The sequence below is a fragment of the Neodiprion virginianus genome, chromosome 2, assembly GCF_021901495.1.
Source record: "Neodiprion virginianus isolate iyNeoVirg1 chromosome 2, iyNeoVirg1.1, whole genome shotgun sequence".
Classification (NCBI taxonomy): Eukaryota; Metazoa; Arthropoda; class Insecta; order Hymenoptera; family Diprionidae; genus Neodiprion; species Neodiprion virginianus.
Window position 1 is genome coordinate 10,956,559 of NC_060878.1, and position 15,611 is coordinate 10,972,169.

The 15,611-nt window shown below is 36.3% G+C and overlaps 1 protein-coding gene across 5 annotated transcripts in view; it reads right to left on the reverse strand.

Moving 5' to 3' along the window:
• Positions 1-15,611, reverse strand: part of LOC124297926 (gamma-aminobutyric acid type B receptor subunit 2) — a 187,650-nt gene that overhangs the window by 2,457 nt on the left and 169,582 nt on the right. For 2 of the 5 annotated variants that reach the window (XM_046749359.1, XM_046749358.1), the window contains exons 10-18: positions 15,472-15,594; positions 14,685-14,795; positions 13,629-13,853; positions 12,593-12,775; positions 10,862-10,961; positions 6,561-6,684; positions 4,838-5,289; positions 1,861-2,298; positions 1-975 (exon numbers count right to left, since the gene is read on the reverse strand). The exon at positions 1-975 is cut by the window's left edge and continues 2,457 nt beyond it. In XM_046749359.1, coding sequence (XP_046605315.1) covers positions 509-975; positions 1,861-2,298; positions 4,838-5,289; positions 6,561-6,684; positions 10,862-10,961; positions 12,593-12,775; positions 13,629-13,853; positions 14,685-14,795; positions 15,472-15,594 — 2,223 coding nt within the window. In that variant the 3' untranslated portion in view covers positions 1-508. Of the gene's footprint in view, positions 976-1,860; positions 2,299-4,837; positions 5,290-6,560; positions 6,700-10,357; positions 10,397-10,861; positions 10,962-12,592; positions 12,776-13,628; positions 13,854-14,684; positions 14,796-15,471; positions 15,595-15,611 lie in introns of all 5 variants that reach the window. The other 3 variants (XM_046749356.1, XM_046749360.1, XM_046749357.1) reach the window with 3 other exon arrangements.

Genomic DNA, 15,611 nt, shown 5'->3' on the forward strand with positions numbered 1-15,611 from the left:
AGTATAAACGGTACTGCAAGCGTTGACTGAAGATATATAAAGACGTTCAGCTTCGGGCTAATGTTTCCTTCGGCTGGTTGGGTCCGATTGGGTCCGGGGATAATTCTACTGGTCTACGCTTACCGATCCGTCTTATGGGGTTCCAATGTTAAATCGAATCGGTATAAAAGAACACTGCAATTTCCCCCGGCTCTTTAGCTTCTCTTACCTTACCATTACCAGCAGAGCAAATTCCGTAATGTTAGCAGTAAATTTTACATATTTTGTAAAAACTGACAAGACTTACCAGTTCCGAACGAGGTTTCAATTGACTTGAATTACACCGAGATGTGTGCCTAGATATAACGTATAATTGAAAAAAAAAACAAAAAAAAAAACTCGTTAACCTCGTCGTGAATCACCACGAAACGAGATTCGACGATCGGTTGACACTTATGTAATCGACACACTGATGATTGTTGATAAACGTTAGTTACTCAGATTAATCAAATTATAGTTACTCGGTTTATTAAAGATACTCCACTATGTCGCACTTTATCGATATATTAGGACAGCTCGCCCCGTAGCCGCCACGCGTTGTGTTTTTGTGCCGCTCGCTGAGGAGTTTTTGGAAAATTGGCAATATCGCAACGTCCAACAACTCGCCAGCAGACACAGCACTGTACATCTTCGAGACGTTGACCGTCGAGCCTCTGTTTCCGCTTGCGAACTTGTTGTTGTGTATCGTCGCGACGTTCGGCGTGCTTTGGACGTAGTCCATCTTCGCCTGCTGCCGAAGCTTCGACTCCGCGTGCTGGCATTCCCGGAGTCGACGAGGTCCTCGGTGCGGACATTCCCCAATGCCCGAATTTGGCAGCCCTCGGGCCCGAACGCACTTCTCCCGAGACTTCTCCGACACCGATCGCTGGATTATGTTCGACAGCGACTCTTCGTACTTTTCTGCGAACCCCAACAAGTTGACCGAGACATTTAGACCTGCGCTTTGAGATTACCTGGTGGAATTAGTAGATTGCGCAAACTGGTGTGCATATTTTTCCTCACTGAGTGCGCAAAATTCGATTTGCGCACTAGTGCGGGAATGTACTATTTATCGCTGTGATTTGAGTACGCAAAATCGAATTTTCCGCACTAAGTTAGAAAACGGTACATTGTGTTACATGTGCAGAAACTGGGTGATTTCCAACGAGTGGTTACCGAGACTATTATAAACACACGAGTCAGATATCGCACAACCGTCCGCGTAACACACGCTATTTTTTCCAACATCTGTAAATCGAAGTTTCTTTTAAGAAGCAAGTGAATGAAGAATAACAATTTCTAAAAATTAGATCAAGGGCAATCAAGAGATTTAGAGGTACAAGTTCAGCTTCGTGAAACGCGCAAACCTAAAAATGCAAACTTCAGGTCGAACTCAAAAATTCCTAGTTTGTGAGACTGAAAATTTCAGCTTAGCGCATGCACTTTTGTTGTTTTACCGCACTGTTCAGGAATAGGGTGCTTTACGCACGCTCCACATGATTTAAAAATCCAACTTTCCATGCACGTATTGGAAAACGTATATTTCTTAATACGTGGGTAATTCGACCGACCGTGATAGACAAGCTCGAGAATTTGCCGTTCGGATGCGTTTCAAGCTTGAAAAATATTGACAAATGAAACCTTGTTCCTTTCTTTTTTGATTTTGTAATTTGAATAATTCAGCAACCACCACTTAGATCAGCTCTAAGCTAAAAAGAGCTATATCGATTGGCAAATAATTCGTAGAAATCAGTCGATCAATTAGGTTGTCGAATTAGGGTCTTATATCGAAGCATCGAGTGTTCTTCCGTTTACATTGAGCAAAAACATGCGCTCACTCACCCGTGTCGGAAGAGCTTGCGTTGACGGTGGTGGGGACGTTTGGCGAGCTTGCGTTGTGGCTGTCGCAGAGCTTCCGGTGTCTCCTCGGCGTCGGCGTGTCGAGGGCGCCACCGTTCAGTACGGCGTGGCTGTGGCCTCTGCCACCATGTCGTTCGCACCTGAGTCCGGCAGCGCCACCAATCGGCCGAAGATGGCCGCACTCCCCGATTATGTAGGCCTTGTTGAACTGCCCCTCGAGGCTTTCCTCTATCGTCCTGACGTCGGCGCACCGTATATTCTCCGTCGATATGTAGCTGATGGAGTTCGCCGGGACGCTCGTCCGCCGCTTTTCAAAAAGCTCGTGGTGATGCCCGATCCCGTTATTTTTTACCGAGGCTCGCCGGCGCAACGACGACTGATGAGACGACGCGGTGACGGAACCTGACCGGAAAAATTCCTCTGGTGAACATTGTTACCTGAAAATCTCGCTGGAACACTCCAAAATGCTAAATATTTTCGAGAAGATTCGTTGAAATTTTATGACTCTTTCTAAATTCAGGATTTCACAGGAATCCATGAGTCAAATCAAGTTCAAAGTTTTTCAAAAAAATTTGCATTTTCCCCTTAATTGTGTGTCCCGGATAATATTCGTATTTCCTGGAATTATATTTATTTAAAGATTAGTATATATTTTTTTTTTCTTCGTAATACGTGATTTTCTGATTTTTTCTTCATAATCCCTATAGAATTGTATTGAAATTCTCTACGATTATTGTGATCAAAATGCCAAAATTCACACCAATTTTCAGAATTGTACCGAAAATTTTCTTAACAATTCGCTAAATCTAATAGGATTACGCAAAATTTCAAACGAATTTGCGGGATTTCAGATAATTTTCACCATTTCAGGGACTTGAGGATACTTGAGAGATTGCGAATAATTTCATAAAATACCACAAGATTTTATGGTATTGCAAGTGGATCCGAGAGATTTCGAGATTTTCCGAGAGATTTTGAAGGATTTTAAAAAATTTGACAGAGCTTGACAAATTTTTGGAGATCTTAAGGGATTTCAAGAGATTCGATTAGATTTCGTTGATATCAAACGATCTCGCAAGGTTTCTCGAGATTCTGTAGGATTTCACAGAATTTTGATAGATTTCATAGGATTGCACAAATTTTGAAGTTTCGAAAGATTTCAAATGCTATTGTAGGGTTTCGAAAAGGGAAAATTTCACAGCGTTTTAAATATTTCAAAGTTTTCAGAGTTATTAATCAATTTTACAGGGTGTTCCTGAATTTTCACTTCAGAATTTCAAAGGATTTTTTAATACTTTACAAAGGTTTCCAAATATCCCATGAGATTTCAAAGGATTTCAGGGGATCTGGGGATCTCGAAATAATTTCACGATAATCGTACGCCGCCTGGATTTCTATGATGGAGACGTGAACCCTGATGGTGTGATTTCATAATCGCGGAAACCACACTGAAATCACTAATATTTAAAATAAAATCTTGCATTATTTATGATTGGTAGTTATGAGAATTCATTTGGAATTACAAAAATCTCTTTATAATCTTAGTAAGTCATATGATATCTTAGAAACTATGAGAAATCAAATGAAATCTTAGAAATAGTGAGAAATCACTTACAAGGTAAGTATTCCAGGTCGATCTCTGCGATTTCATTTCTTTTACAATATGTTCTAGTAGACTAGAAACTAAACGACACGTATTTTTTGTTATCTGCCGTCAAACACTGTAAGGGGGTGAAACCACCCTCCAAAGTAAGATATGTCAAGGGGCATATCACCCACAAGAACATAATATTTTCAAACCAATTCAACTGGAAAAGTTTTCTCATAACGAGAAATGATAAACATGACTTTCTCAATTGAAAAAAAAGGGTTTAATCGCCCCTTGGCATGCTCTACTTTGGGCCGTAGTTTCACCCCCTTAAAGTGTTTAACAACAGATAAAAAAAAAATACGTGTCGCTTAGTTTTTAGTCTAATATAATATGTTACAAAAGAAATGAAATCGTAGAGATCGACCTGGGATACCTTCCTTGTTAGTAAAAGTAAAATTATTTGTCAACTAATCTCTGGTCATCACCCTATAAGACGTAAGTAATCACGAAATATGTAAAAGCAAAATTATCTGTCAAGTAATCTCTGGCAATCACTCTATGAGACGTAAGTAATCATGAAATATGCATGCAAAAGTAAAATTATCTGTCAAGTAATCACTGGCAGCCAATCTACGAGACGTAAGTAATCACGAAATACGTGAAAGTAAAATTATTTGTCAAGTAATCTTTGGTAATCACTCCACGAGACGTAAGTAATCACGAAATATGTGAAAGTAAAATTATTTGTCAAGTAATCTTTGGTAATCACTCCACGAGACGTAAGTAATCACGAAATATGTAAAAGCAAAATTATTTGTCAAGTAATCTTTGGCAATAACTCCACGAGACGTAAGTAATCACGAAATATGTAAAAGCAAAGTTATCTGTCAAGTAATCTTTGGAAATCACTCCACGAGACGTAAGTAATCACGAAATATGTAAAAGCAAAATTATTTGTCAAGTAATCTTTGGAAATCACTCCACGAGATGTAAGTAATCACGAAATATGTAAAAGCAAAGTTATCTGTCAAGTAATCTTTGGCAATCACTCCACGAGACGTAAGTAATCACGAAATGTGTAAAAGCAAAATTATTTGTCAAGTAATCTTTGGCAATAACTCCACGAGACGTAAGTAATCACGAAATATGTAAAAGCAAAGTTATCTGTCAAGTAATCTTTGGAAATCACTCCACGAGACGTATGCAATCACGAAATGTGTGAAAGTAAAATTATTCGTCAAGTAATCTCTGGCAATCACTCTATAAAACGTAAGCAATCACGAAATATTGTGATCACGGTGCGACTTGTTTCTCAGTGAAACACCCCTTGTATCGTCAACCCTTTGTAATTTCGTATTCGATTCTCACCCGTCGGCCTTGTTTGTTTCGGGACGAACTGCGATGGGGGCGGAAGGATCGCCTGCTCGAGGTAATTCTGCTCCTGCGGTTCGCCGAAGGAAACGTTCTTCGACGCGGGCGGAGGCGTTGGGAGCCTGGGCCTTGACTCCTCGATGATTTCCTTGATCCTGGGTGGTCTGCCGTTCCTTGGGATGTCAGTTTCCTCGAGGATGATCCTCTCCCCCTCATCGGCGACTTCCGGAACGAACTCAACACCAGCTTCCGGCTTTGGGTCCTGACTTTCTTGGAGGAGTGGTTCGCTCTCTCTGCACTCGCTCAGGCGAGTCTTGCGGCGTAGGGTTGAATCGCTTGGCTGTTTCATCGCCGAGTGTAAGACTGTCGCCGATGTTGTCGACGATACGAGGGGGATCCTCTCGCTGTCGATAGCGATCGTCGGCAGCTTGGAGAAGGACGTCTTTTTCCTGGAATTTCAAACGCTCGACTATCTCAGGATTGACGGTCGATTACGAGAGCCGGAAATTAGGCCGCCCAATCTCAAACCGGTATTTTACGCGGGGTGGATTCACCTCAGCTACTTCACTTTTATTTTTTTCTTTTTATATCTATTTCTATTTTTTATTTTTTTTTTTTCCACAATTTTTTCCCGCCATGCGAAACTGCTCTTGTTGATTTATTTTCAACATTTTTTCTCAACTCCCAATCTCCGGTTTTTAACCACTAATATCTGACGGTTAGTCGAGGCCAAGAATTTTCAGCCAGTATTGGGTAGCGCCTATTACAAATTGTAATTAATCAAGTTCAAACTGCAAATTATAACTGTGTTTGGTTGTTATAGGACGAAATAAACGTGTAATTCGGATGATCTTTTGTTATTTAGGTAAAATACACGTGGGATTTGTATTTTATTCTGTAAACAGGACAAAGTAAAAGTCTACTTTGTATTTCATTTTGTAACTTATTTTGACCTAATTATACAATACCTTACGTTTTATTTGGCTGTAATGACAAAAGACGAATGTACAATCTTGAACCATCGTTAATGATAACGGAAGTCAAAATTTTGGATTCCATTACAAAATTTGATGTTGATCGGTGATTGAAATGATTAGAAATGAGTGAAGTAATTTAACGATTACATTCGAAAATCTCCCATTATTACGGACATTTTAGGTTCAAACTCCAGTCTTTCGAATAGTTTGTCTGAAAACGAACATTTAAAGTTTCAACTATTTTCTATTCTTTCGTTTACCATAAAAATGTGCCTAAAAAAACATTCTGAGGCGTAATTTCACGTTGGAAAATGTGTATAAAAAAATTTTTCCACCTGAAACGTGAGAGTCAAATTCGTAAGATTTTTACTGACCGGAACTAAATTGAGACCGTTTACAAGTGTCAAGATTGATAGGCGCATGAATCGAAATATCACGAAACTTATCGAATTTTCATTTCTTAAATCAAAAAAAAAATCTGACGTTTCCCCGACGACGTCTTATTTTTTTTCTTCATCGTACAGAAACCAATTATGGATCAAAAAGACATCGGACATGAGTTTTAATCGAACGCTTTTAATCGGGTCTCAAACATCAGATTTCAGATCAGCTTTTAATCTGACAAGAAAGTTGTCGCCGCAAAAGTGATCTTGCCGTTTTGTAAGGAAATTTTGAAACTTGATTGGGGGGAAAGAAAAATCTACACTTTGAAAGTGTCAGGTAATCATGCCGTCAAGACCTACCTTGCAGAATTTGTGTCTCCACCGGGTAAATTGGCGTATTCCCCTTCGGGTTGGGACACGGTTGTCGAATTAAGACTGCACATGGACATCGAAATGTCCGTCGTCTCTGTTGCGATCGATGGACCTGTAACAGAAAATTCTGTTTCCCGTTCACGCTTTTTAGAGTTTGCAGAATACTAAAATGTATTTTCGGCTATGCAAACGATTCTACGTAAGGGTTCATAACGAAGGTTGTTACAGGTATGTTGTTATTGCTATACTGTATGGGATCGAACTAGGGAGCTCAATTTTACTCTTTCAAATCATTTGACATTTTCCCTGTGTGAAATTTTGAATAATTTTTTCGAGGGGGTATTCATTTGTTGAAATCGCAGACCACTTCGGATAGTAATCACTTAAGGATCGCTTGAAATCACTTGAAATCACTTTCGCATGAAATTGTATGAAATTCCTTGAAATTTCATGAATTCTTTTGAAACTGCTTGAAATCATTGCAATTGCTAGACACCCTATCTGTGAATGAATACCTCCTGGAATTATTTGTTAATCGCTACGTATCAACATATTATTATGCATACCTATAGCATATTGGATTATTAACAACATTTTCAAGATGCAGTGTATAAAAAAAATTAGCTACGTGAAGTCAGGTTATAATAAACTAATTTCGCTCCTATGGACAAATGCCTCGGAATATTCTCGAGCAAATATCTATGGAATGGTGACTTATTTATTCGATCTGATTTCTTTAATTCGGCGTACCAATCAAAGATACGAAATTCGAGGTGAGTTTCGTGGTGAAAAATTTCTTGAATATCATTTGATTTTTTAAGAAATCATAACGTGATATTTTGCGGATGGTTCCGAAAGATTTTAAAGACTAGAATTTAGTTGAAATTGTTGGGTATCTGAAAAGTTTTTAAAAAACCTCTGTAAGGGTTCAAATTACCTGAAAATAATGAAAATTATATAATCGAGAGATAATCAGAGTTTATGAGAACTTTTTAATTTTGAAAGAAGTTTTCAGATACATTTTTCACAGGTTTGTGTCGCGCTCGGTTTTTTCAAAATCAATGATTCACCGTAATTTCAAAACTGCGAAGTTTTAATCTGACCCTACGAACGGTTTTTAGATTACTTGGGCAGGATTGGCATGGTTTAAAATCTAGAATATTTGTACTCGCAATCAAATTATTTGACTCAAACAAAAAACCACAAAGTTAAGTACAATAGTAATATAAAAAATCGCAACATCTTAAAAAAACGTTAAACATTTTCTAAGTTGATGAAAAAATTCATCAAAATGAACCAGAAACTTGGCGAAATTCTTCATTGCTTGCTCATACTACTAACGCGAAATATTTTCAATTCCTTTTTTTCAATTTGCTAAAGAACTTTGAATCATAAGCCTAATTGCAAAATGAATAAGTCAGCCTGTACTGTTTCAGTTATAAAATAACAATTATGGAATCACAGCGTGCGAATCCGAGCCTGAAATTCCAGACAGACAAGGCGATTTACGTTTCGAATAGAATTTATAGGATGTAGAGAAAGACAGCGATGAAATCAATACAGTATTATACAGAACGCTGGAAGTTTATAGGTACGGAAATTAATATTTTGATTAGAATGAAGATTATCAAATATCTCCGCGTCACACAATTTGCTATGTTGGTATTCAATTTAAGCACGGAAATGAAGTCGATTCTCTTTCAGAGAACTCTATCGCTTAAAGTCAGATATTTCATTCTAGCGTGTGATTAATTCTTTCAAGTTTTCATTGCATCATTGCAATTCGAGACATCAGATAAACCGTAAAAACGTTTTTTCAAACAATCGAAATTTCTTGGTGTTAGGTTAGAAACCAAATCATTGATCAGAAATTTTTTAAATTTTCTTGAAGATCAACAATATTTAAAGAACTCATTGATATTGAAATTGTAAATTCTGTTTCCTAGTTCAAGTAAATTTAATTTGTACGATTTTCCCAAAAAACAAAAAAAAAAAAAAGCATAAAAATTATTTGACCCAGAGAAACGTAGATTATAAGATAATTATGTACAAAAATCATGTCAACTTTGCGAAATAATTTTACCTGTCTTTTCGCTCACAAGTAATTTTCTTGTGAAATAATAATTAATTCAACAAATAATCGCATGAAGTAAAAACATGTTTTGAAATAAGCAATCGAACAATTTATCTTTGATTGTACTTTCAATTTGTGATATTCTTTTTCGTGGCTTTCAATTTTGTCCACCCCGAGTTTAAAAACACAGCTGAGTGCGTCAACCAGATCTGTAAATGATGACAATTCGATGGTTAATATCATTTCTGTAATATTTTGATTATTTCAATGTCTTTTTTGAACTCCATTGTAATGAATTTATTCGTCGATAAATTGTTTTGTCCAAGTGTGACAATACTGCAATATCCTATTATTATTGAAAATTCGCTGGTATTATAAGAGTTGACATTAAAAAGTGCGTAAATTTTAAATTGGCTATAGTTTATCTTTACCGGCAAAGCGGCAACTTCTTTGCTGAATTACATTACCCTCCGTAAAACAGTTTTAAACTGAAATGCAATTATCATTTATCCGCGGTTTATCAACCGACGGGATATTAAACACGAATTAAGATTATGAAGTGAAATTTTTAAGTTTTGGGTAAGATAAACGATTCAAAATTTATTTTACACTGTTTCCGATAAAATTAAAAATACTTCGTAGAGAATATCGGATTCCGTGATGATTCGTGGAAAATTTATTTGAAAACAGAATTCATTTTATTTCAGAGATTATTGAATAATTTTGTCTCTTTAGTTTTTTTTTTTTTTTTTTAATTCTGATAAATGGAATCTGCAAATTCAATAACGAATGAATTTTTTTTTTTGCCTTCCGAGGCCAGGTAAACGTTACTACACCTTGAAAATGTTTTCGGATTTTTAAAAACATCAGTATCTTGTCGACAAATCTATCCGACTATTTTTCATAAAATAATTTTGCAAAGTTTCAAATTTTCACTGTTTTCACGTAATTTAAAGACTCATAGATTTTATGGAGGTATAAAAAAAAAAAAAAATGTTTTATGCATTGGCGCGGAATTTCTTAAAATGATTTTCAAAAAAGCGGCAAATTTTTTTTCACAGTCTTACAACTTTTTTGCAAAAGTCTGTTATACTTTCCTAACATCGAATCTCTGAAATACTTCTATCGTCTATGAGCCGTGTAAATTGACTTTCGAAAATAATTTTAATCATTAATTTGAATTTCTTCATCAAAAACCTAAAAACACCTGCAAAGACGTTCTTTAAAGTATTTATATCAAGACTGTATATATATATATGTCATCAGGATAAAATCAGAGATAACCAGAGTGTGTTTAAACTGTAAGAAATAATTTTTCAGTATGGCAAAAATTGATCCCCCGATAACAACACCAGATGTCTTACGTGATTACATTTATAAAAACACAATCTAAGCTTGTTGTTTTCAGCAATAGCCACTAATCGTAGTAAAAGCAACAAAATAAAAACAAAAATGCAAAAAACCTTTCAACAATCGACACATGAAGCGTTTTCAACGCTATGTTACAAAGGACATTATAATTTCCTTACCAGGAGCTACTTGAGGACTTTACACTAAATTTACCAAGCATTGAAAAACGTATTTTTAAAGGTAGGCGCAAGTAGGTATATTTCTGCAACTAAAGCACTTACTTGTGCCATGCAAAACGTGATTGGAATATTTTTGGGAGGGGATTTTTTGCCAACGTACTGTTCGAGTTGGATTAACTAACCTTTGTAATCATTTGCTCCATGCCCCTGCACAGTGAGCTCTAACATATATACAAGTATAAGAGTTTGAACAGAGAATTCTCGTTCCTACATTACGAATTTTATATATTTCGTAATCCGAATCGGTCTCGTATTACAAGGTATAACAGATGCTGTAAATACCGCACAGTAATCTTGTTACATAAGTTTTTCGTTAACTCAAAATGTTCAATTCAGCACTCGTTTCATACTTTCAAAAACGCCTGCGAGTTTTCTCGAGTTTTATTCTTTCAAAGCCTTGACATTTATTCTAGAAAATTGTTGGAACCGTTACGCGATATTTTGTATCGCTAATTCTCTGTTCATTAATCGACTGTGAAGATATTTGCACATATTATTTTATTCAAGCGTCTTGATATGAAATTATGAATCTTCGAGTGGAAATGAACCTTCCTCGTCACGTGGCAGCAGCGTTGATTTATTATAATTGGCAGAATGATCTCGCGAATGAATGAAAAACGACTTACCTTCTTTTTTAATAATCGACTCTGGCCTTGGGACTGTCAACCTGTCCATTACTTCCTGGGTATCGGGAACGCCGTTATTACCCAATCGTCGAACGAACATCTGTGACGATTTGAGAAATGTCAGGAAATTATTTGCCGACGCATTTGAAGAGTGTTCTTTTTTAATAAGGAGGCTGGAGGGTCGAAAATCAATAACTTTGTATGAATTTTATTACGCGATAGTCGTACGTTGAGTATTTATCAAACTATTGTGTTTTTATGTTACAAAAATCTCATTGAAAACGATAAAATATAAAATACCGTGATTGTAAACACGAGCTTTGATATCGATGCTTTCTTTTAAATTCATTCAAAGTATTTATAAATTTATTAAACGCGTTCGATTTTGTTCTCAAAACTTTTATTTCTTACAAATTCGCTAAAAACAATTTTCAGTTGCAATCATTTCGATATCGATTAATATTTAATTTTCCAACAATGGACCGATCGGAAGTATTAAAACATTACTGGGAAGAAAGAAAATTTATTTTAATGACTTTGCACAAAATAGTCTTCTCGAGCTAATCTACTAGATTTTCAAAAATTTTTAAACAATTTGAAATTAATCTTTGATCTCTTTAAACTTTTTTTTATGATACCAGTGTTTGTTATTTTTGTTTATTTAAAGAGATTTTTGTAGCTTACAGATACGTTAATTTGATAAATACTCAAATTGAGATTATCTTGGAATAAAATCAATAAAACGTCACGATTTTCAGCCAAACATCACACCGTTAATTGATTCATTAGAAACACCTTTCAAACTAATGATTTTTTAGAAAAGAACTTCAGACGAAAGTTGCCCAGTTTTGAGAAGAAAAAATGACAGTTGTACCAATACAATTGTGATCGAATCATTTGCGAGAAATTGGCGCCGTGGAAATATAATTAAACGTAAACCGATTTTTCACAAATCCAGGCTTTTCTGAATTTGCTTGACCGATGATTATCGGCTGAGTTATAGTGTTTCAAAGTTCGAAGAAAACAGTGCATCGCGATTTTGATATTTTTTATACAGCGTTGTAGTGGAAAAGATTTTTATTTAAAAATCTGAGGATGACGAACTTGTGGTGAAATTTTCATATAGATCGCATTTGCCTTTTCAGGAAAATTTTCTGAATACCAAAAACATCAGAACCATAGCCAAGTATAAAGTCCGGTTTTCGTCGAACTTGGGAACAAAATTTCAAAATACTTGAATTAGTTTTGTTAACGGCTATAATAGAAATTGATGATGGGTATGTCAGATTGCCTACTACTGAGGGGAACAAATATCGGTAAAACAGATCTTCCGAGTCATTATCACTTTAGTCAAGTCAATTCGTATAATCGCTTCAACTTCGATTCCGAACGCAATCACTGAACACTTCAGCATAGGTTATAAACAATGAAACACATGCTTGGCTAAATTCACACAACTTGGCAACACGGGCAGTTCCAGCTGACTCGCGAGGGCTTTAAATGTGATACTTATCGATAATTCAGTAAGATGTATTACCGATATTTTTTCTCCCCAGTGGTAGGCAACCCAACATACCGCGACCTTTACTCGGAAACAATTTACACCTATACTTGAATTCATGCCAAGGTTTTGAAGTGATGATAAATGAAAAAAATTCATGTATCCAATGAGCAAGCTGCAAAAGTACGAAAGTACCGAAACAATTAACGAATCTTGAATGTGAGCCTCACCTGCAATTCTGATTCCTTATCCAGCAGCTGTTTCCTGAATTTTTGATTCGTCGATTTGGCTTCTTTCAACCTTTCCTCGAGCTCAGTCACCGACGAGTCCCTTCTAGTTTTCGAAGTCGGTCTCAACGTCGGCCTAAATTTCTTGTCACTAGACCCTTGCGGATTTCTGCGCAACTCTATCAGCTGTAATTGGATAATTTACCCTATTTTCATACAGTAATGAGGATCGCTAGCACATCAGACGGAATTAGCTGCGGGAAACCTCAAAGTGGTTCAATACTGTGGGTCACGTGAGCCGCGTGGGACTTTCCTCGTATTTCAGTCTCGAGGTGAAACAGACTGAGACAGCTACCAATTTGAAACTCTCCGATAGATTTATTTTCAATCCTAGCAGATGTTCAGAATTTTGTGAAAAATTTTTCAATTTTCACGCAGAAATTTGATTACGACAGATTTATGTGAAAACCTAAATAATTCTGAAAATTTTTGAAAAGTTTCCACAATTCTAGTTTACGATTATATACTTGAAAATGTTTTTTTCCAGATAGATTATAACTTTTTCAGCCGCATTCAAAAAGAAAAACTGTTTCAATTTCAATGAAAACGCGATATCGTCAAAAAAATACGCGCAAGCATCAAAACTCGGATTATTTTTAATGCGAGATGCAAAATGGAGTTCTGAAAAATATGTGGCTTTCTGGAAACTGGTCAGATTCTCACCTCTGACTTCACTTGGTCAGAAAAAATCTAAGCTTACAATATTATCAACGAAAAATAAAGTTTCGACAGACTATGAATTCGTTCTGCGAAATATTCGTAAGAAACTGCAAATAGTTTTTCACTGGTACTTTACACCTGCAACTTGTATTTTTACTCTAACCTCAAAAATATAGATTGTGTAAATTTATGACAGTTGGTCGCCCTGGCAGACAGTTGCTCTCGGATTGTAGCGCATGCGCGTTGAATTTCAGCAGACGACGGAGCGTGCAGTCGTTAGGAATTCACTCTGTATATCCCCTTAACAGATTAAAATTACCTTCGGCACGAAGACGAGGCAGAGAGTCGTCGTGCTGCAGAAGATGATGAAAACGGCGAGGATTATGAACATGGCGTCCTGCTTGTCGGCAAGGACGAAACTTATCGCCGCTCCGGTAACGCACATTATAACAACGTTGTAAACACTCATACCAACGTATTTACTGTCGTTTAACGCTGGGATGCTGACGTGCCGAGTTTCCCAGGCAAGGAAAGCCCCGAATATCTGTGCAACGAAACCGTCTAATGAAGAATAAATTTTGCACATTTAGATTCAGGGGCGGAAAGTGGTTGCTAGAATATCCTTGACCTTGTTCGCCGAATCCTTGCGTGATTCCAGATACTTTATCGCTACTACCCAGAGCGCAAAATAATTCATTTATTATTGAGGTCATTTACGGTGCGCGGATATTATATTTACAAATGTCAAGTGACCAATGCAACACGGTTGATTAATCACCGAGGTTCAAGGGTCGTGGAAATTTTTGCATTTTTTTTTTTTGCGCGATCAGGATCACGTTAGAATTCAAAAACAGATAAGGCTAAAGCGTTCAAAAGTTTTATTTCAACTATTTTGATTCTTTTCATTATTTCGAAAAAGAAAATTTCCGTGGCGCGCTAATCTGATACCTTGCAAAATTAATGGAATTCAAAAAATCACTCATACAATTCGACTGTATTTTTGAACACAATATTTACCTGTGAGTGTTTTTAGTAAAATGACAATAAATGATACATGCCGAGTTACCGATTAACATTTCATGTCAACGCTTGTTTCAAAATTATTTCCTTTCGAACGAATAGGTAAATAGATACATGGATGAAAAATGCTTGAAAAAAAAAAAAAAAATTGATTATAATTATTATTTTCCCCAATCTTTCTATTAGTGAATAATTTGATCGCTAAATTTGAGTTATTACACAAATTAATCTCGTCTTTTAGGGAACATGGAGTTGAGAATCCAAAATCACAGCTCCAAAAATCAGAAAGCATACGATGAAAATAATTTGAAAGAAATTCGGATTCAATATCGTTGTTGAGGTAAGTTTGTATTACCAGAAGAAGACCTTTGTAGACGTATATACTGCAGAGGTAGATCGTCATTCTGTTGCTTTGGCAGTACTCGTTTTCGGGAATGATGATGATGTCCTCACTGGAAGGATGAGGCTGAAAATTTCGTAATTTTTTCACGATAATATCAGTAAGAGAATTTATTTGAATGCAGGTTGTTCCATTTTAAGCAAGTCGTACTAGATTACTCTTCAAAGTAACGGTTTCATCGCGCCACATTTCAATGGAAAGCTTCAGGGACTCAAAATGGTAAGATGATGTTTTTATGAAATTGATCGTGGTCGAGATATTGACGTGAGAGAAATTTTTTCAAATGGAATCCGAGTGTTTTTAAAATAAGTCTTGCCGCTGTGCTGACATCAAGGAAAATTAAGGAAACTTCAGGTGTCGTATTTTTTTTTTTTTACTTTTCTTTCAAGTTCTGTTTTCTAGGAAATTTAAAGCGCTGTGACTCTGAAAAAAGTGAGCATAATTAGAGAATTCGAAATCGCCTGAACGTGTCACATCGATAGCTACAAGTTTTATTTATTGGAATGAAACAAAAATGGATTCCAATTCAAAGAATAACGTTCGTGGTCATTTTTATTAATATAGCTTAATTCACAAGCAATAAGAAGTTGCCAGTTTGTCACCTCGTCAAAATCTCACGACTTCTAACCGACACATTTTTTTTTTTATGTTAGTTCAGGAAATATTCTAATGACTCGCTTGAAATCAGAAACCCAGAGAACATGTTAGGCGATAATTGGATTCTGAATATTGCCAAACTCACGTATGGCTCCATTTGTTTAGTTTCTCTGTAAAAGGGATCGGCTATTTGCCACGTCGTCATGATTGCCAAGTCGAGAATGAGTAAAACGCCAACGACGATGAAGAGTTGATAGTCCTTGATCACCTGCACAAGATTGAAAT